General features: G+C 40.2%; 1 protein-coding gene across 1 annotated transcript in view; it reads right to left on the bottom strand.

The window, feature by feature from the left end:
- Window positions 1–246: 246 nt before the first annotated feature.
- The window catches only part of ctnnbl1 (catenin, beta like 1), a 72,080-nt gene continuing 48,706 nt past the window's right edge, over window positions 247–23,620 (bottom strand). The window contains exons 14-16 of the mRNA XM_055013176.1: window positions 14,796–14,933; window positions 13,381–13,453; window positions 247–940 (exon numbers count right to left, since the gene is read on the bottom strand). Of these exons, the coding sequence (XP_054869151.1) occupies window positions 852–940; window positions 13,381–13,453; window positions 14,796–14,933 (300 nt within the window). The 3' untranslated portion in view covers window positions 247–851. The remainder of the gene's footprint in view (window positions 941–13,380; window positions 13,454–14,795; window positions 14,934–23,620) is intronic.

Consider the following 23,620-nt stretch of genomic DNA (forward strand, 5'->3'; position numbering starts at 1 on the left):
CGGGAGGCTGCGGAGATCCATCCGTGGGTGGGTTCAGACAAATAAAGATGAAGCTGTCCTGCCTTTCTTTCAAGATTCTCACACTGCGAAGGAAGCTGCGGATATACTGCAGGTCTGCTGTCTCCATCTGTGCAACAGTAACCAGGAGCAGGCACAACGAGATGCATGTGCACAGACGGTTATCAGCATGCTGTGCCAGTGTCACTCGCTAAACCGTGCTATTAATCAAACAGACCAAACAGGCAATCAGGATTTTATTACCAAATGTTTTATTAGAAAATATTATACACCTAAATCCAAAACAAACAGAGCAGGTAAAGTAGGGGAGCCGAGGGAGAGATATTGAGTTTTCAGATCTCTGCAAAGTGTCCACAATTATCCTGCAGTGTTCAACACCACACAACAGAAAATAAACAGCGCTGTCGCTCCGAGAACATCTCACGTTGGCTGTGGGCTTCTGTCGAGATACACTTTCCTGCTCCCTCTGTTTCTACAGCAAGCATTTCCCTGATGCACACAGACCGTTTTCATTGGACCAATAACAATTAAATAATGAAAGTTTAAAGTTATTTCATCAGTTTCTCAGATCTGAATTTAGCTTTCTTTTCCCCTAAGTAAAAGTTCTAAGGTACAATGTGTTACTACATTTTTACAAAAGCATAGAAATAAGTCACTAAGGAAGGATTGCTTTTAGTCCAATCAGCTTTAGCAGTACTTCTGTGCCTTTATCAGTCCCACGTGTAAGGACATATCATTTGTATTTGAGTGTGTGTGTGTGTGTGTGTGTGTGTGTGTGTGTGTGTGTGTGTGTGTGTGTGTGTGTGAGAGAGAGAGAAAGAGCAACAGCGAGATTAGAAATTGTCAACAAGGTCCATGATCCTTTTCCGCTCGGCTTCTTTGAACTCGTCACTCTTGCCATCTCCAATGCTCTCAGCGTACTCTGTGGAAGAAAGAAAAATCAGAGGATTAGTTGGCTTGATAGCACAGGTGTAGCCGTTTGACTTTTAAGGTGAAACAGAACATCCTTGGAGTCAGAAGTTCACAACATCAACGATTATCCTGCACTGAGTAGAAGACAAATGTGAAAACAAAAATGATCCGGTTTAGGTTCAGGAATCTGCGTGAAAATGTTATGTACCTTATACCTTCTACTGTAGGTTTGAAAGGGACACATCCACACCACAACCACACCAACAACCCCCTCACACCTCAGGCTGCACCCCAAATCTGCCCCCCGTCACACTCACAGTGTGTGAAGAGTAAGTGAGCCGGCTCATCCAGAGGCAGAGAACCAGGAAAGCACCAGGCTCAGATGGAGTGTCACCCTCCTGTCTGAAAGCCTGTGCTGACCAGTGACCAGTTGGCTCCAATCTTCACCAGGATCTTCAACACTTCTCTTGAGCAATGTGAAGTCCCCTCTACATTCAAACGTTCCACCATCATCCCGGTTCTCAAGAAATCCTTGACGACTGCAGACCAGTTGCTCTGACATTTGTGGTCATGAGGCCCTTCAAGAGACCGGTGTTGAGCCACCTGAGGACCACAGTGGGACCCCTGCTGGACCCCCTGTAGTTTGCCTATCGGGCAAACAGGACGGCAGATGATGCAGTCAGTCTGGGACTGCACTACATCCTACAACATCTAGGTGGCCCTGGCAGTTATGCGGGCATCCTGTTTATGGATTTTAGCTCGGCATTCAACACCATCATTCCTGAAATCCTCCCCACCAAACTGTCATGCCTCAACGTGTCTCCATCCATGTAGCGATGTATCACCAACTTCCTGACAGAGAGGAAGAAGCAGGTGAGGCTGCTGGGAGATGACACCTCAACAACCTGGACTGTTAGCACCCAGGGATGTGTCCTGTCTCCACTTCTCTTCTCCCTCTACACCAGTGCTTCTGAGGCATGACGGGGGGGGGGCACGGGAGACTGGCAGGAAAAGGTCCGTCTACGCGGAACTAATTAGCTGAACTCTTGTTTTGACGTCGGCCTGTTTATCGCGGCGCACCAACTGCGCTGGCCCTTGTGCAAGTCCGGACTTGCGTACTTGGCAAATACGGACTATCGAGAACGCAAGAACACATCGTTAATATGCAATTAGAACACCGGCGTACTTGATCACGTCACCACCTCGGCTCATCTGCTCTGATTATTTTTACCAGGGGTGTGAAACATACGGCCCACGGTCCAAAACCGGCTGGCCAGATGGTCCATTTCAGCCCGCAGGACTACTTTGCAAAGTGTAAAAATGACAGAGAAGACATTGACTGTAAATTGTAAATTTTTAAAATTATTGTAAACTGTAAATCTTAAATAATTTCTAGACCTTGACAAGTTGTTTTGATCATAAAGTAAAATACTAGATTGTTCAGTTCCAGATACCTGTGACTGAATGTTTTGTGCCTTTGTAGATAAACTGTGATCTGTCAGTTGTAATGCACATGTGTAAATGATCAATTGAGGCATAATACTGTTGAAACTGAAGTTGTTTTTCTTAAGAAATTTCAAGATGATCATAATGTTTTGTAAAAAGATAATTTATTAAATGTGAGCATTTTCAGAATGCACTTTTTCGAACTAAAACAAAGGGAAAAAGTTGGAGTTGTGGTGATTTAGGTTATTATGCTGTGATTTTACTGGGGCCACTTGAGATCATATTGAGCTTTATGTGGCCCCTGGACTAAAATGAGTTTGACATCCCTGATCTGTACTGTGAAAAACAACAAAATGGAATCAGACAAAATAACACAGCCCTGCATATTCGCGTTTTCATGTAAAAACTGTTTAAAAACATATAAAAAAAACACACACACACACACACACACACACACACATATATATATTTATTAAAGTTATGGGGGGGGTGATCCCTTTTGTGTTCTTAAACTATTCCACAGAATGTAAAAAAATGCACTGCATCATCAACAACAACAACAATTTGCAAGTGTTCCTAATTGCAGCTGAATTAACCTGTCAGGAGCTTCCATTCCTCTCCTTGTCTTTGTACTGTGTATACGTCTGCCTAGAAGCACTGTGGACTCAAAGACTACACATAAGCTGTATGTTATTCTATTAAAAGCAGCTGCAAGGAAATATTACTGTCATTATCAATTACTTTCTTGATGAGTAAATTCATAATTTACATTTGTTCTTCATATTGTTTGTTTTTCCAACAAACAATTCAAAATTCAAACACTAATTTTACAAAAATAAAAAAGCAGGGACTTTTCACATTTGAGAAGAAAAAAAATTTACTGAAAATCTGGATTAAAATTCTAATAATTTTCTGCTAATCTGTTCAATTGTTTCATGTTTTGCCCAAAGTCGCTAGAGCACTATTTTACTTAAGCATTGCTCCTGTACTAGAATACAGCCTCACTCTAGGTTTGCTTCGTGTCGCTTTGTGGAAATGTGACTTGATATAGATTTAGTCTGGAACATGAAGGCAAAGGCAACACCTCAGTGGGAAATTTTCCTCCATTTGTCCTCCATTAAAAAAACTAAGTTAAGTAGAAAGACGAAGACTTGCTGTAACGTCAGGAGAGAGTAAACCTTCTCCAGAAGATCACATTGTACCTCAGAGTGAAATTAAGCTATTCTTTGTAATTTAACAGGACAAAGCTGAGAGAGACTGTGCCTTAAAGAACTGCTATCACTCACCAGCCTTTCTGTCACTTTGCAAAGAAAAAGTCTGTCACAAGATCTCTTCTTTTGAAGAATAAACAAAAGCTTTCATATAACGAGATGTCTTATGACAGCTTCTGTACTGAAATCCAGCTTGTGTCCTCAGGAGCAGGTCCAGGCGTATTGTGCAGAGCTCGAACTTCATTGTGTGCTACTGAGCGTTTGATTGTTTTCTTCATTCCCGGTGTCACAAGGCCTTTGAGACCGTCCAACGGTCGATTTGTGAGTCTAATGGGCACGAAAGAGAAAGCTGCAGCTGCCGCAGTGTTGGTGAAAGCCGGGCATCCGCTCTGTCTCTCAGCCAGCCTCTGAGGCAGGGATTACACATTAAACCCAGGGATGTCGAGGCAGAAACATGAAAAAAGACTATTTTTGTCTGGGAGACACTGCAGAGAAGAGAAAATAAAGGGGGTTTTCCTGACAAGATACTGCAAGGGTTTAAGACGAAGAAGCATGGCTGTCAAAGACATCGAGGAGATTTAGTATTTTCAGGCGTAGAGGGATGTTTTTATGTTATTAATTTGTACATAAAAGATAGTGAAAGGTGTAATAGGCCTGAGCAGGGATCACAGAGATACTGTGGAAGAACACCAAGCGTTCTCATGAGTGTTGGAAGAACAAGAAAATTGATTTACTTTTACAGGTTAAATTGCTTCTAAAAACAACAAAGCAATGTTCTTAAAATCAACAAATTACTTAAAAAGATTACTTTCATTTCATCTGGGTTATTTGCTCTGAAATGCAAAAGAGGAAAAGGGGAATAGTAGCCAGAAAAAAGCAGCTCTCTGTGTCCAAAACTCAAAAAAAATCTGTGGGATTTTTCCCCAGACAAAAATTGCGCTGCTTTTGCTACTCTGTCAAGGAGGCAGTTATGAGACGATCAGTGCTGGTTTGTTTGTCTGTTAGCAACATTACTTCAAAACGGACTAACGGATTTGAATGAAATTTTCAGGAAATGACAAGAACCAACTGGTTAGATTTTGGCAGTAATGCGGCTTATAGTCTGGATCCATGGATTTGTTAAAGATTTGTGTATCATTGCGAGATAGTGGCACAGCGTCACTGTAACTATGACAACAAGTGAACACTACGTCAGCTGCTTGCTGACGATCACATGATTGTGATCCTACTACAAATCGACCACTGTGGACTTATCGGGACTTATCTGTCTGAAATGATACAAGGAACAATTGATTAAATTGTGGGGGTTTTTCCAAGTGCCATCAATTCCCGCTGCCCTCCACATATTTAGTAGGGCTGGAACAGAATATCTGGATATCCGAATATTCGGTTATTATGGTGGTATCCGAATATTTATTTTGAGATCCGAATATTCAGATCTTAGAAATTGCTATTCGGGCCAGCCCTAATATTTAGGTCATGCGATTCAGTATCTGTACATAATGTACACATGCATAACACCCGCCTGTACTCACTGCAAGGTAATTCTGCTTGTGGGTACATCTATATTTAAGGCCACATTCTATAGTGCTGTGATTACCGCCACAATTTTTTTTAAGATTTCATCAGTCAGAAATGATACAACGACTGAGCAGCCTTGGCAGAGTACTGCGCTCTCTGAGTGCTTTTCTTGTCTAAATCTGCAATCCAGTCCTCTTGTTGTCATTTAAAGTAACAAAGCTATACACAAATTTAGTGCTTATTCTTTAATTAAAACATCCAAACTAGAATAGATTACATGTTGATACTTGCTTTTTGAAAGTTAATGGCATCATCATTTTTGTCATTCTACCAACTTGGCTCAAGTCTGAGTGATTTTAAACTGTTTAAAAAATTACTGTAACCAATAGTCACAATCAATAATCAATTAAAAGAAATACACGTATGTTTACAGTGATTGTCTGTCCAGAGGCTAAACATCATCAAAATGTAACTTCTGCCCGACTTACCCTACAGAGGACGGATGGATGGATGGATGGATGGATGGAGTAATAATATATAGTAGTAATAATAGCATCTGCAAACATTAACATAAAAAACTACTAAATCTGAGACTTCTTACTGTTGATGCTGTCTGTCTTAATTCAAATCCAGGAGAAGTTACAAACCTACCACTGGTAACATTTGTCATTCTAAATAATAAAAGTGACAGTTTGCTAAAATGACAGGTTCCTACCTGAATGTTTGATAAGGAGGGCAGATTCATTTGTGTTTCTGTATTTTGCCAACCTCTCACACTGAAAATACACAAATACTTTGGACACGCTCTCTGATTTTCAGCTGGATATACAGAAAGATACTCAGACTGGGCTGCCAAAGGGTTAACAGCTTGAAGTGGTCAAAACATAGCAGAATACAGTAAAGAGACGATCTGTTTTAGTGAACACTCAGCCTACAAGCAGGAAAGAAATAAGTTGGGCAGGCATACTTAAATCAGGAGCAATAACAGACACAGAGTTGGAGGGAAAGAAGAGCAGCACAGTACGTGAACAGTTTGTTGAGACACAAGTTTTGAGTTCAGGTCAGGTCAGAAGACACAGTGTGACAGTAGTCTGCCCTGGAGTACAGAACTCACCCCGTCATTGTGTATTCTGAGGAGAGTAAGGTTATGAAAGTGTAAGACTGGACCACTATCTGAAGTTAAGGGGGTGTAGGCTCAATGTAGCGATAGTGGCTCTGCTGGTAGCAGCATGGATTTAATTCTGATCTGCAGTGGTGTGGGGTTCCACTGACCTAAAACAGGCTGAATTTTAAGGTTGACTGAGAAAAGCAGGTGAGGATACTCAACGGAATCATGAAGTCTGCAGTCCCTTCTACACCAGCCTGTCATAGTGACTGTGTGTGTGTGTGTGTGTGTGTGTGTGTGTGTGTGTGTGTGTGTGTGTGTGTGTGTGTGTGTGTGTGTGTGTGTGTGTGTGTGTGTGGATGTCTATAAATGGCGTTGCAGTCCACCACACAGACAGAAAGGTCAGAGATTCTGTGACTCCTCAGCTCTCTGCAGAACTTTTTCTTTGGCATGCTGGTACCCTCTCCTTCTGTCACCACAGCAGCACGGCAGAGTAGAGGACAATACAGTACTGAGCATCGCCATTACTCAGGTCAGTGACTAGGACTGCTCTGCCATGAATGCAAGGAGATCATTTCTGGGAGCAGTCGCTGCAGCCACGGAGAGTTTCAGCGTGATCACAGATGCAGCTGGAAAGCCAGAACTCATTTAAAACGCTCTTATACCAGTCTGAAGCTGCTCAGATCCAGCTGCACAAAGGACAGCTGGCACAGATAATGCCATAGTGTCATCTCAACCCCATAATGTTTTCAAATGCTTCAGAAGTTGTCAGGTAGAGTAGTTTATATGTAAAGATTCAAGAAGCAGGCAAACCTAGAGGGGCAAGGTTTAAAAAATGCGTGATGCAAAGACGTCTGAAATAAGACCGTTAAAAGGACGCCTCGACAACGTTCAGCCATCTGCTGAGCTGTTTTTGAAATTGTCCCAAATGCTTTTCAAGGAAACTGCTGGCATTACTCAGTTTAATGTGTAGTCAGCAAATCAGACAATATGCTATTACTACATTACTATATTTGGAGACCAGTTCTGTGTAATGTCGACACTACTGAACATGCTCAAGACCAGTTTCTGTGTTCTGCCTTTCCTAATTCTGGTGAGTTACCTTTCATATTAACTAGTTTTGGACAACAGTGGAATTCTGTGCCACAGAGACTGTTTTTTGTCATTTTACATTACTCCTTGATGTTGAAGGTGGTCAAACAATTTTAGGTTTCATTTAATAATTTCATCTATAAGATAAGGAGATGATACGCAGCATTTTTAAAGATTTTTGGTGTCTGAGGTGTCAGCGTTCTGGGACACTGTCGTGAAATTACAGATCCCATCAAGATTATGGCCAACAGCACATCAAGGTTGGACGTGTTGTGCGTTCAGAGATGGTATTCTGCATTCCTTGGTTGTAACAAGTGGTTATTTGAGTTACTGTTGCCTTTCTATCATCTCCATCTAGTCTGCCCATTCTCCTCTGACCTCTCACATCAACAATGCATGTTCATCCACACAACTGTCGCTCACTGGATATTTTTTCTTTTTCGGACAATTCTCTGTAAACCCTAGAGATGGTTGTCACACCGATTAGTTATAACATTATAACCACCTGCCTAATATTGCGTTGGTCCCCCTTATGTGGTCGAAAATGCTCTGAACCATTGGGTCTGGACCAGAGGACCTCTCAGGATGTCCTATGGGGTCTGGCACCAGGACATTGGCAGTGGATCTTTTGGGTACTCTGGATTGTGCAGTGGGGCCTCTGGGAATCAAGCCTGTTCAAGTCTCATCAACACGGATGCCTAAACTCAAGGATTTCCAGCAGAACACCACATAGTACCAATATGATCAGTGTTATTCACTTCACCTGTCAGTGGTCATAATGTTGTAGCTGACCGCCCACACATACAAAAGGCACCAGATGTGGGCATGTTAACAATGCAAGAAACTTGATTTTCATTGGAGGGGTCTGGAAAAATCATCTCTCCTAACTCTGCTCAGCTTTTTGATTGGCCGTTGCAAGGTCAGACATTTCATACCATCTAATTCTTTTCAAACATACCCCGGCCCTAAGGCAGAGGATTTAGTTGTCCAGAACTGTGGAACAGTCGACTCAGCTCCACCAGAAAGTGCATGTCAGATTTCCCTTTCCAGACCCAAAGCTCTGTTAGCATTCTCTAAGGTTCAATACAGAGTCCAAGCAACTGCCACAACTGAAACTGTATTTTTTAGACAACGAACATCTCTTTACCTGTCACATAACCTTTTAAAGTTTCCAAAATTGAAGCAGATTTTCTAAACATTAGTGAAATCAATGTTCTTCCTTCCAGTGCTGAGCCTTTCTTCCTGCAGAGCTGCTTCTCATTCGGTGAGTGAAAGGCTTAAGGTCAAGATGGCAACACTCTCTGCATGTGTTTAACCTTTTCCTGCAGTTTCACATTGACCAGAGGGGCACTTGAAATGGGCTTTACAACAGAGCTTAACGCAAAGGCTGAGGACACACAGTACGAGCTGCACACACTTAGATGCATTTAGGCAGACTGGTGTGCCGGCACCTTGCCATTACAGATGTGCACACAATGTCACTTAACACATAATCACCACACAGTTCATGACAAATAAATAAGTCACATCAAGATCAGACAAGGACACACACATTAGTATGTATAAAAATACACAAGGGCAGGCTTGAATATGCAAACTGAATCACAAAGAAGTACACACATGAATGGATTATCTCAGAAGTATGTTAACATGTATAAAATATGCACATGAAAGAAAGCAAGAACGTGTGTGCACATAAATATGTAGACATGCTAATGGCAAACACTGCATACACAAACAAAGGAAAATCTGTTAGTGAGCAAAAACGTACTGTGGACAAGCAAGTCACACGTGTATATGGAAATATGCAGAGGAAACAAAAGAGAGGCACTGTCTCGTTTAAGGGCCAGATTCCCACACACACACACACACACACACACACACGCACACACACACACGCACACACACACACACACACACACACACACACACACACACACACAGGACTGGAGAATTGCCATGCTTGCTGGCACTGCCATGTGTGACGGATGGCTCTATCTACAGCGTTACATGCCACCGAGAGCCAGAGGGTGAACGGAGCCTCGTCCTCCAGCTTTATCCGACAACGATACAGGATGGATGGATGTCGCAATGGGAAGAAAATAACACACCTGCTAGGTCTTTGAAAACCAAACACAAAGCAAATGTGGCAGGACAGGAAACCTTTGGGTAAGCGGGAAAAAAAGAATGAATGACAGCCAGAAAGTCTCCTCTCACAGTGACAATATGAAAATACTACCGTGCATATTTGTACACCAGAACGCTTTTTAGCATATTGTTTTACCAGCTGTACACAGGTGATGAAGAAAATAGCACACCTTTTGGTACTAGTGTCACATGTCAGCCCCTGCATCTATCTTTGTTTATTGTTACTGTCTGTCATACAACCCCCCCCTTAACTTTTGCTGTCACACCTTTCCATTTGCATCTGTATGCCAGATCCTTTGATTGAATTGCTCTTTGTTCTTTTTGTGTTATCGTCTGTTAACCAACTATAACCAAATTAACCACTATTCACCCTTGTGTTTACATACAGCCCCCTCCCTACCCTCTGATCCACCTTCTGACATCCCTATAAAAAGGTTACTCCCAGAATGCTCTGGGTTGGCTTCCCTTCACAGACTCATGCTCTGTGTTGGTAAACCCACTGTATACCAGAATACCAATAAACACCCCACTACAGCAAACTTTGAAAGACTAAGAGTGAAGTTTCTTCAACACAGGTCAAATGAATAAAAACCAATAAACACTTCTGCCTGGATATCTTCAATGCTGGAATTTACTGTGTGCATTAAGTGCTGCTATATCTTTCTTTTCCACCTGTATTTTACATTTAATTATTTAGCTATCATACTATTACACATCCCTCTGCAGTGGGTCTCCTAATAGCAACCAACTATGCAGGCATTTCAAAGCTGGGCCAACACACAAATCTATACATGTAAATGAAGGCTGTACGAACCGAGCAGTGGTCTGACATTTCAGTTTGCCTGGGTCTATTCCTTTGCTCAGGGAAACAGGAGGAATGAAATTATTCATAGTATTTTATTATATTCCAACATAACCACTTTGGCAGGCACACAGCAGGGGCTTGCCATCAAACAACAACCACAGCTAAAGAGCAGTGATTACACAACATTTTCCTGTAAATTGTCGCTTCCTTGCCAGGGGAGGAGCATTTGAAAAAAAAAAGGCTTTTATAACAAGTGTCAATGAAATGCTTGTCTGAAAGGATCATTGTAGGTGTAGAAGCAGCTACTGTAGATATTGTGTTGCGTTTTGCCCTTCCAAAACACAGCCTTTGGTTTTTTTTTTGTTAGGTTTTTTTTTTTTTTTTTTAAATTTCAAACCTCTTTCACTCAAAGGTGACAGATCGGTACTTTTATCCAATGGCCAGATCATCCAAAAGGTCTGATAGCGAGTCATAGTTTTAATCACACTACCACTTGGGTTTCTTAATAAAGTCACACTGTACATAGTAGACAACATTCCTTCATTTATTTTTTCTTTGTCTCTTCTGAACCCTCTGAAACCAAAAAAACCTGCTAGTGGATTGAAAAAGGGTTCTTTTGGGGGGTTTTTTAAGAGCCAAATCTTCACTATTTATGGGAACCAGAAGCTATATATAAAATAAATAAGTAATTTTATACACAAATATATATATATATATATATATATATATATATATATATATATAGAGAGAGAGAGAGAGAGAGAGAGAGAGAGAGAGAGAGAGAGAGAGAGAGGGAGAGAGAGAGGGAGAGAGAGAGAGAGACACACACACACACACATGGACAAAATTGCTGTTACCCCTCGGTTAATGAAAGAAAAACCCACAATGGTCACAAAATAATTTGAATCTGACAAAAGTAAGAATAAATAAAAATTCTATGAAAATTATCCAGTGAAAATCAGACATTTTTGAACCGTGGTTTAACAGAATTATTTTAAAAAATAAACTCATGAAACAGGCCTGGACAAAAATGATGGTACCCTTAACTTAATATTTTCTTGCACAACCTTTTGAGGCAATCACTGCAATCAAACAATTTCTGTAACTGTCAGTGAGACTTCTGCACCTCTCAGCAGGTATTCTGGTCCACTCCTCATGAGCAGATTGCTCCAGTTGTCTCAGGTTTGAAGGGTTCCTTCTCCAGATTGCATGTTTCAGCTCCTTCCACAGATGTTCAATAGGATTTAGATCAGGGTTCATAGAAGGCCACTTCAGAATAGTCCAGTGTTTTCCTCTTAGCCATTCTTGGCTGTTTTTAGCTGTGTGTTTTTTGGGTCATTATCCTGTTGCAAGACCCATAACCTGCGACTGAGACCAAGCTTTCTGACACTGGGCAGCACATTTCTCTCTAGAATACCTTGATAGTCATGAGATTTTATTGTACCCTGCACAGATTCAAGACACCCTGTGCCAGATGCAGCAAAGCAGCCCCAGAACATAACAGAGCCTCCTCTATGTTTCACAGTAGGGATAGTGTTCTTTTCTTGATATGCTTCATTTTTACGTCTTTGAACATAGAGCTGATGTGCCAGAAAGTTCCAGTTTTGTCTCGTCTGTCCATAGGACATTCTGCCAGAAGCTTTGTGGCTCGTCAACATGCAGTTTGGCAAATTCCATTTTGGCTTTTTTATGATTTGTTTTCAACAATGGTGTCCTCCTTGGTCGTCTCCCATGAAGTCCACTTTGGCTCAAACAACGATGGATGGTGTGATCTGACACTGATGTACCTTGACCTTGGAGTTCACCTTTAATGAGGTTGTTCTGGGCTCTTTTGTTACCATTCGTATTATCCGTCTCTTCCATTTGTCATCAATTTTCCTCCTGTGGCCACGTCCAGGGAGGTTGGCTACAGTCCCATGGATCTTAAATTTCTGAATAATATGTGCAACTGTAGTCACAGGAACATCAAGCTGCTTGGAGATGGTCTTCTAGCCTTTACCTTTAACATGCTTGTCTATAATTTTCTTTCTAATCTCCTGAGACAACTCTCTCCTTGGCTTCCTCTGGTCCATGTTTAGTGTGGTACACACCATGTCACCAAACAGCACAGTGACTACTTGTAACCCTATAAATAGGCCGACTGACTGATTACAAGTTTGTAAACACCTGTGATGCTAATTAGAGGACACACCTTGATTGAACATGTCCCTATGGTCACATTATTTTCAGTCTTTTCTAGGGGTACCATCATTTTTGTCCAGGCCTGTTTCATGAGTTTATTTTTTAAAATAATTCTGTTGAACCACAGTTCAAAAGCAATGTCTGATTTTCATTGGTTAATTTTCATAGAATTTTTATTTATTATTACTTTTGTCAGATTCAAATTATTTCTGTGATCATTGTAGGTTTTTCTTTCATTAACCAAGGGGTACCAACAATTTTGTCCACGTATGTATATAAATAGAATTTTTTTTCTAAAATAAATAATACAAAATTCAATTTTAGTTTTTTCTTATAAGTTATGGGAAATATGCCTGTTTCATAGTAAACAGAAGGCATTTGGGAGTCCACTCTACTTCTTGCCATGGTCTTGCTGTTTCCATAAAGCTGCATGACTTTATGTTGCAGTGAAAAATGAGTGTATAGTGAGTAAAAATGTTTAATAACATTATGTATAAATGTGCCTTAACTGAGGAAAGTCCTTTATTTGAGAGAGGCTGCAACAGAGACAGCCTTTATTTATCATTAAATCCATTAAGTAAGTACATTTTATTATATATTGGTAAGAGAAGCATTGATTTGTTAATATTCCTCCATGTTTCACATTAAAAAACAGCTGTGTGCATGCAGGGCAATCCTTTTGGGTAAACATCTGCAAAAACTGTTGCTAGAGCAGCAGATTACTGCTAGAATTCTTAAAGAGACTACATTTACAGACACTAAACAGCCGCTACAGACTGAAGAGACTGGCCTGACAAGTACCTTAGACTGAATTAATACTGTGGGAAACAAGGGTAAATTGGGATGTATTTTCCATCTTTTGTTACTAAAGTTTGCTATTATTAAATGAGACCTGGGTTACTGTGAAATATGGTGAGGTTTAAGAGAGTCAAGTTACTCACCTCTCATGATGTGGCGCACCACTTTGACCGAGCCTCCTCTAAGGTTGAGAATCTGATGGACTCTCTGCTGCAGCTGCACACAGAAGGAAACGAGGTTCAGAAACACAGCAGACTTGAGCTGAATTGAAATTAAAATACATTTTGGCTCAGAAAGTGTGTTGGTCGGCAAATGTTTAATGTTGTGAAGGGATGACTGTGTTGTCTGAATCTAAGCATTGTTTCTACTTCAGCATGTTGTTTTTGATGGACCAAGACATGTTATTATTGATCTATTTATGTAGTATATATTTCCTCCAAATACTAAGCCATATTTCAGTTTCACTTTCCTAAGTGGTATTAAAATCTTTCACACTAACTGGGAGGCATGATCAACAGGAAGCAAATGTCAGAGGTTCTGGATTATTAAAAAAGACTGATCAAAAAATTCAGCTCAGTCACATTTATACAAATGCAAACAGTAATTATCAGCTAACAGCTGGACTGTGGTACACATGTTTTTGCAACAACCGATAGGCATGCATTTGCAATTTTTCCATAAACAAACTAATGCAGAGAAGAAAATTGCACATTCTGTCACTTAAGATTATCCAGCGTTTATGCCGAGGATCATCAGTGGAGATGGGAGGTGGGTCTGCAGGTACCACTGATGGAACAAACTGCAGTTTACACAGTGGAAGAACTGCAGTTTCTAAAACTGGACCAGGTGCGTCAGGTGAGGAGCACCAGGAGCCTGCTTCAGGAATAACGTGGTTGTGCACCTGAATCAAGCCACCAGGGTCGGACTGTCAAAGCAGAGTTCTACTGTGGTGTCTGAGAAAGATGCCCAGTGTCAAGCATTTCTCTTTTCCATAATGAAATTCAAGTTGAAGAGTGGCTGTTTTGACATAATTCAAGAGATTCAGTGCTCATCACAGATGGTGCTTGACATGTTTACATAACAGGGAGCGTGACAAGCATTTCACAAGCGCAGGGAGCAGTGCATTATTGCACAACTGTAATGGGGATGGCGGTCGAATTTAAATCAAGTATGCTTTTTGATATTCATAAGCTCAGCATCATAATTTTTGGATTGATCCTCGTATGAAGGAATGCAAAGGGAATCACATTTTCTGCCTAAAATGCCCAAACTGATCAAGGTTAGATTACATCTATTTAAAATGTAGGTAAAATATTTTACGCAAGTCACTTTTAAAAAACAAAGAAGCACTGCCAGGGTGCAGTTAAGACCAAATTAGCGGTGAAATGAATGAGATACTTGGCCAAAGCACCTATTAAAAACCATCTGACTGCTGTCTGCTTTTATAGCTTGTCTGATCAGATGTTTTAACGATAATTAATTGGAGAGAGAAGTCATTTAGCAAGCCACGGTCAGTGTGTGTGTGTGTGTGTGTGTGTGTGGGTGTGTGTGTGTGTACCTGTGAGATCCCCGAGTTGCTGATCTCCACCATAATGTAGCAGATCAACTGAAGGACAAATAGTCCGGCGTCCAGGCGGCGAAGGTAGAACTCATCCTCCATGCTGTCATCCAGGATCTCCCCCTGACGAACCATCTCCTGCACACACACATAAAAAGACAGAACAGGCTCATAAAAAGAGAACACAATTTGATACAAGGAGAGTTGAATAAATCCCTATTTTCTATTTGTTGGGAGGTTTTCTATTGTTCTCAACACATTAATAAAAGCTTCAACAAACAGAAAATCAGAGACCAAGTTTAATTTAGGTGTTGTTTTTCCAGCCTTTCCCACAAATCTATGTTCTCCATTGACCAGACAAACAAATCAATTGATTTCATGGCTAAGCTACAAAATGGGGGGTTCCACTGCCACTGCTTGCACATTTCCACATACATGCACACACTTGCATAGTTATCCATCTTGACAGGCCTGTCAGTATGCCAATAACACGGTGCTGCCGATAAGCGCAATCAATCATCATTAGAGATTAAGAGACAAACCTGAGGGGGAGAGGGGAGTCTGAAGTGTAAACCACTGGAGTGGTACAGAAACACAGTGTAAAGGGCTTAGCTGTCACACAGCTTCAAAATAACAATTAAAATAACAACAAACTGTATTCATGCAGTGCTTTTCTTAGCAAAGTTAAAAAGAGTTTTTGCACTGTACATGCGTCAGCCTTCACAAATCATTTCATACAATAATTTATAAGGATTTAATAAGGATGGCACACTTCATCGACGGCATTGTGTGCTGACATCAATATTTTAAACTGACAGTTTTTTTAGAAACAGTTTTACACTTTAATTGATTATAACAAATGCGTTTGTTTTTTAGTATCACTGCATAATTGTGGTGTCATGATGTTATTTGATTTTGTCTCCATTGACTGGTGAGCTGCAGTCAGTGTTCAGTGTGAAAGACCAATGATGGCAGTAGAATCTGATGCGGTTTGAAAGTCTGGGAGAACTTTAAAGTTTCTGTGTCATGTTTCTATAACCGCAAAATTGTCTTAACAAATGCACTGGAGACAGAATTTAAAGATGTTGACTGCTGTAAATTCAGCCGTATTTTCAGAGATTGAAGCTGAAATTAAAATCAAACTACACAGTAAGGATAAAAGGAGCTGCTTTAGCTGCTCTGGTGCTTTGACAATATCCATTGCATCAATGTTACATTTTAGTATACAGACTTTTTCATTTTGGTAAGGAGTTTAATAGAAACATTTGTTTTTAAGTTGTACAACTGGTTTAAATAATGAGCCATCTTTTTAACTTTAAGTTTCCAATTTAGCTCTACCGTTTTGCACTTTAATATTTAAACCTTTGTTTGCATTTCATACTGTGCTGCTTTTCACAGTGACATACAGTTTGTCAAATTAAAATAAACTTAGATGAAATAGTCATTTTGCTCTTTTGGTGGAAAATTCTGAGTTTAGATTAATCAAATAATTGGTAAAGTAGCCAAGAGATCAATCAATTAAAGAATAGTTGTTAGTGGCAGACCTACTTATACATCAACATTTCCCAATACTTGTTTTCACTTTAGTTCTTAGAAATTTGTATCTTAACCTACACACTCCAATTATAGCGTGCAGAAATTCTGCATCATTCATCTGTTAACATAAGTTTAATCAGTATCTGTTCGAGTCAGAGAGGCAAGATTAAAAATAGCACAACACCCAACAGTACATGACACAGAGAATCAAACTGTTTTGTAATGAAAACAAATAGATTTAAGTGTCGAGCGAAAAGGTACCACACATGACATTTACATCCCAATGATTTAATCTCAGACAAAATTAAAACTTTCAAAAGGCCTTGTCCTTAAAGATCAGTCACACAGAAAACCCCAATTACAGCTGTGAAGTTCAGCTCATTAACAAGCCTCAATCAAAGGGCAGCCTCTGAGTACTACAGTACAACAACACTATTTAAAGTCTAGGTTGAAAATTGGGGACACAAGATAACATATCCACTTCTGTGACATTGTGTTATGAGACCAGGCTGTTATCCTGCTTTGATGCTTTTATCCTGACAAGAAATGACAGCTAGATACACCTTCAAAACAAAGTCCTACTCTGCAGTGTCAGTTGTAGCTTGTTAAAGATCAGAACAGTGCTGATAACTAAAACAAGAACCATTAATAAAGCCTCTGTAGATTCTCAGTCATCCAGGTCAGGTAATCGTAGGAGGTTCAGTAGAGGTCAACTGGACTTCTTTTGAAGGTTCTTGAAGACTTTTCACTCGTCATCCAACTGACTAATGGGGAGTTACAGAATTTATAATCACTCCAGCTCACATGGCTAATGGTCCATTAACAAACCGGGACTCACATGCCTCAAGGTGTGACTTGTTGTGAAACCAGGGGGTCCAACAACAACAGTGATCATGGTGGTGAAACATGCCAGTTGCATAACAAAGGATGTGAATCTGCCATGTCAGGAGAGACTCAAGATGTTACAGATGGCGAAACTTTCTGGAGAGAGACCATATCATCATATTATAGGTGTTTGATAAGTGGTGCCACAAACCCCCTCCTCTGTTTAGAGATGGCTGTTCCAATTTGACATATAAGGATTCCTGTACTCCTCTTTCAAACCATCTATCCTCTCCAAAATGTGAACATTGCTGTCCTCAAAGGAATGTTCCTTATCCTGCAGATGTAGGTGGACTGCTGAGTTTTGCCTTAAGGAGTTGGCTCTCCTGTGTTGACCCATCCGCTTGTGAAGTTGTTGTTTAGGTTCTCCTCAGTACAAGTCTGTGCACTATTCACTGCACTGGACTGCATACTTAACATTGGTCCACTTGTGCGATTGTGTTTTATCCTTGGGGTGAACCAGGACTATAAATTCTGTAACTCTCCATTAGCCAGCCACCTGAAGAAGCCTCTTGGATGACAAGTGAAACGTCTTCAAGAACCTTCAAGAGAAGTCCAGTAGATTTCCACTGAAGCTCCAACAATTAATAAAGTTATTAAATGGAGGGCATTTGTCTCCTGTGCAGCCTCTGGGTAAAAAAATGGCCTAGAATTTTGTTTTATTACAAAACAGAGCGTTGTCGCATTGTGAAATAGTCCCAAAGCTTGGCCTTGCTGCTGTCAACTAACGCTCATTAAAAATGCACAAAACTTGAAACAATGTAAACTGTGTCTCCATTTCTTCCAGTAGGGAAAAAAAAATATCTTAGTTTCCAGGACAACTCAGCGCCTTTTTGGGAGGGGATACAGTAGCCTGCAGCACATTTACACAAATCTCACAATCCGACTTCAGCGAAGACACAAAAAATAACATGTAAGCCTAAATCGCAAATATATGACACACAAAACACACATTACACCTGTGTTTATATTTTCTCTCACTGTATCACACAGGAACCAAGTCCCTTTCGTGTCACCCTCTGCAAAGCAGAGCTGGTAGCATTGTCTGAAAAGGCCTGGACAACTCAATTACCCACCAGTTTACATTTCTAGTGATCAGCTTATCAACATGGGAATTTATCCTAAATATAGGAAACAATGTTACTGTGGTCTATCATGTGTAAAGGCAAGGTTAGCGGTAACATAGAATACTGGCCTGCAATGTGTGTCAGCAAAAAGAAATAACCAAAAATAATTCTGAGATGAGGTAAAAGAAGCATCAAGGCAACACATGAAAAATTGAGTTCTGAAGCAATAATTATTGAGAGGTGGTGCTTTCGTCCCTGAGCACAATCCATGTCACTGTAACTGGTATCAGCTACAAAAGGTATTGAACATTAGAAGGTCCACAACTTGAAATCGTTCAGAACAATTTGGATAGATGTGTCCGACAATGTGATCCTGTTCCCCAAAATATCAGCTTTTGTTCAGTATCTTTGAAATACTTAATCAAAAATATTGGAATAAAAATAAAAGTCTAAATAAAAAGTAATCTACGCACGACTGGATAATTTATCGAAATGGACAAACATTTGAAACAAGTAAGAGTGCAATGGTTAAAATTATTAGCCTTACATTGTGGATAAACAAATGAAATAATCAGTAAAAGGAATGGGTAAGTCATTTGTGATTTTTTTCTTTTTAATCTCAGGCTCATGCTTTCATTTGTGTTTGTGTTTAATGTGTTTTACCATTGTGTGTGGTGTTTATGGAGTCATCACATTAATCTGAGACAATTTTCACATTTAGCAAATCACAAAAAATGTCAACCCAGGAAAAACTTCTGAAATATGATCTTACTACATTAACAACTACATTAAAATCAACTGAATTTGAATCTTCATATGTGATGCTGATGAAGGAAAATTTGAGTTCATGTAAAGTGCTGCCAGCTATGTCAGACATAAATAGTCAGAAACCTCTGAAACAGAGGCTTGTAGTCCTTGTTAAAATCATCTGACACTTCATCTACTGGCACTGTATGCTACATGACTTAATTAGTGAGACCATAAGGAACTAACAGCTTCCGACTGCTTAACCTTCAGTAATTCTGAGAAAATCGTGTTCCTGTTGTTTCAGGTGTTAAAAGTGCTTAATTTTTGTTCATAGTTTTTTTTGCTTTTAGAACTTTGCAATGTGCTCAGAATCCGCATATCAGCAACTGGTTCTCAAAGTTATTTCAACACTGACTGTAATTTCACATACTCACGGGAGTGTCCTGGATTTTTTAGCAGTACTATAGGTACTAGTACTGCAATCCTCGTGATCCTGAAGCTACAAACCTATGCAGAAAACTGTGTTAGATGTTACTAGTCCACAATGCCTTTTCATTGCAAGCTTTTAAGTAGCTGCACATGCTTATATCTTGGACTTCTATAACCAAGAAGCAGAAGGATCCTTAAAATACTCCATCTGTAAGAAATTGTCTATGCGGGACGTTTACTTCTATAAGTCCTTTATGCCAGTGATAATTCCTCCTCTTTGGCTATAGCAAAATGTGGTCTCATAAAGGAGAAAAAGTAAGAAAAGCATTTTCAATTAAGGTCTTAGATAAGTCAACTGCCGCACCCTCCAGGGAGGCTCACTGATGAAACAGCAAAGAGATGTTCAATACATGATGAATCAAGCCAGACCTTTGAATCCGTGCAGGGAGCGGAAGGTTTTGAACAATGGCTGATGCATTAAATATTCATTATTGTGAGTAGTGGAGGCAGGCACTTGTGATATTAAAACAGAAGGCGACATGGGCAGTGTATCAGCACTCATTACAGCCGCAGAGTTTTGTCTACTCTTGAATTTTGACATTGCGGCCAATATCTTTTGTGTGTCAGCTCAGACCCTCTGGCGAACACCGGACAGAAGAAGTGGAGAAAGAATAATGTGTTGAAAGCAGGGATTGGACAAGTAAATTACTGCAACCTCAGGGGAGCCTGGCAGCCTGGCTACAGTACAGACAAAGTAATAAGCAGTGATTTTCGGTCTCAGTCCCTTTACTGTAACTCAGACACACTGTGCTTGTGTGTTTGCGTGATGGGGTGTGTATGATTTATGGAAGACTGTGTGTGCGCTGCGAGTCTTGTCGTGCCCATTGTAAACCATGCAGTTGAAGCTGGTGTCTGTGTATGGCATGTGAGCAAGAAATGTCTGAGCATCTTTGAACAAGAGCATTTATCTGTCATGTTCCTTGAACGTGCATCAGCTTTTGGAGGAGTGAGTGTGTCTGGTTGTTATTCCTCGGCTTGCGTTTCCACTGGAATACTTATATGCAGAATTAAATTGATTCCTTTGTCAGCAATTTTGCAAAAACCCACTGTGACTGTGTCGTGTTGTGTATGTGTGTGTGTGTAGGACATAATGTTCTTCATGAGGCTCAAGCAAACAAGAAGAGGAGGTTGGATAGCCTCATTATAAAGCAGTGATACAGAGGTTGATAAAAGGGTAAACTTGGAGGAAACAAAAACAGCAACTTTGTGAGAACATGAGACAACCAGCTAATAGGATGGATGGACAGCCTGTGCTGAAGTCTGTCCAAATGGTAAAATGTCAGATAGTGGAAAACAGTCCATGTTGTGTTCCAAGAAACTTCTTATTCCTCATCTTCAGCAGCTTCTTTCACTGTTTCTCTGGATACAAATTAGAACCCAACTGACACTACATTTTTGAGAATTTTTAGGGAGGCTTGAACCTGGCCAGGACTACCACAGTGAATGCATAGTCCAGAGAGTGAACCAGAGTTGGGAGTGTGATGATACTGGGCTGAATCAGTACAAAAGCTGTTGAAGAGGCGACATCTACAGATGGCACAAAGAATGTCCCAAAATACTGACTGACAAGATAACTCCAAGTTGGAAGCTTTAAAAAGAAAACAACACAACCCCTCCAGCAAAGAGCCCCTGAGCCATATTTGCAGAAATTTAGTATCATCCTTGCCAAGGACGATTCTTCATGCAAAAGGACAGACTTCCCTTTGAACTGGGATTAAGAGTTAAGACCTCTTGAACTGAAATAAAACAATCCAAACATGAATGTGCTGGTTGCACTGCAGTCAGTGTATCATAACAATCTGTATTCAAATGAACGAATGGTCAGTCAATCAATCAAGTGCCATGCCATTCTGCGTAGGCAATCATTTCCCTCCACCTAGTCTGATCTTTAGCTTTCTGAATTGTGACTGTTGCCCGTTCCATGTGCAGCCATGATGTCAGTTCGTCTATCACTTTCATTCTCCATCTGCCTCATCCTCTCTTCCTATTAATTTTTTCCAGTTATGATGATATATTCCAAGGTCTCGTTTCATATGATGTGTCCAAAAAATGTTGCTTGCCATTTCCTAATTTTGTTCAATAGTGTATAATTTGTGTTTAGTCATTTTAAAACATCTTCATTCGTTATTCTGGATGTATAAGATTTGTGTAGCATGCGTCCGTAAAACCACATCTCTGCTGCAGTGATTTTGCTTGACATTTGATTATTTATGTTCCAAGATTCACATCCGTACATCAGAAGTGGTAGGATGTAACAGCTGACAGTCCTCATATGGATGCCAATTACTATCTGTCCTTGCCATCGCTACGCTTCATCTGATATCTGTTTTACACCTCCCATCTGATGACATCCATGAACCGAGATACTTCAAATGATGAACCTGCTTCAGTATTTCTTGGTCTAATTCTATGTTACAGGTTGGAATGATATTTTTCTTTGAAATTACCAGCGTCCATACTGGACTTGTAACCCTGGCCATTGATCTATGGATTCCTCTATTCCGTGTTGCGATAATACAACCATATATTCACTTCAACTGAATCTGTTTGTACAATCATCCATCCACCTGCAAGTCATAGTTTCACGTAACCCTGGTCGAATGAATGGTGACTTTTAAGAACCAGAAAAGAAAGAGAAACAATGACAGAAAGATAAACAAGCTGCGAAACAAACAAAATGTCGAGTGTGTGAATGAGGAAACAGGCAGAGAGAGAGAGAGAGAGCGAGTAAAGGCGAACATTTATTCTTATACGTAATTTATGAAAACTAAATATATCACATCCAGGTGCAAAACCAATTCCAACTAAACACAGACGATTCTTTGAAAATGTCTACAGTCAGCAAAGCTAAAATAGTCCGTTTCAGCTGTATGGTTTCGCTGCAGCTCAGTAAAGGAAACGCACATACTCTATCACACATACACACAACTACCAACTGGGTTCTGAGTGCTAGGAAAGTGCACTGAGGCATTTTACAGTATTGAGGTCGGCTCCAGCCACGTTTTGCTGAGCTTCATCAATCTCAAAGAGCGGTTACCAAAAGAAGAAAGGAGGTTTGGAAGAAAGGTAGCAGAAAGAAAGGTGAAAGCTGTGGCATTAGATGAGAGGAAGAAAGAAATAATAGGAAGAGGGAAGGAGGGACAGTTAGAAGGTGTGAAGTAGAACAGAAGTGGAGGATGAAGGGAAACTGAAAAGGATGCAGAAAGAACACTAAAAGAAGAGAATTTGCAAATGAGCGCATCAAAAGCAATTAAAAAAGCAGGCAAGAGATTGGACATAAAGAAAGATGGGTTACAGAAAAGAGGGGTAAAAGAAACAGAGGAGAAGGGAATCAAAAATTAAAATACAGCAGGATGGAGAAAGTAGCTTTAAGGGAGAGAAGAAGAGAATCAGAAGGACAGAAAGAGGAGAGAAGAGAGATACTGAGGTGGGAGGAAAATAAGCAGCTTATTAAAGGGACTGGGCTGGAGATGCGGAGAAAAAGCAGCAGCAGTTTTTTCTTTGCTATCCTCTTGAGAAATCTATGGATAATATGTTGCAGAGGAAAAACATTTTGCTTACCACCCCTAAAATACAAGCTTAACTGGGGGAAACCAAAAGGCACAGCAGAGAGAGATAAAACACTGCTGCTGACAGCAGCTGATTCAGACGAGGCACTGGACAGAACTGGGTTGGCGTCTTTATCACCTTATTTAATGTAACATGGCATTCGGTGGAAGTTTTGATTCACAAGCTTAAAATATCATTTGGGTGTTTTCAGCATTAGACAGGAAGACCTACTGGGCAACAGAGGACATAGAAAACAAATGAGGTAACGTGCAACAGCATTGTCTTTTCATACCCAACACAACACAGTAAATAGAGGAAATCTCAACACTGTGAAATGTACTTGTCTATAAGGTCAAGAGTGACATTTTGTGAAAGTAGCTTAAAAATCTGAACAATGCAAAATAATTTCAGAATTTCATTAAAATGACATGAAGGTAAATTCAGTATTTTGAAAAGACAACAGCCTCAAGCTACACAGTAGAGGTTTGAACTGGTAAACAGTGTGATCAGAAGGTCGATGTGTCAAATTTGTCTGTAGATTCTCATGTCTCAGTA

The sequence above is a fragment of the Amphiprion ocellaris genome, chromosome 8, assembly GCF_022539595.1.
Source record: "Amphiprion ocellaris isolate individual 3 ecotype Okinawa chromosome 8, ASM2253959v1, whole genome shotgun sequence".
In the NCBI taxonomy this organism is placed as follows: Eukaryota; Metazoa; Chordata; class Actinopteri; family Pomacentridae; genus Amphiprion; species Amphiprion ocellaris.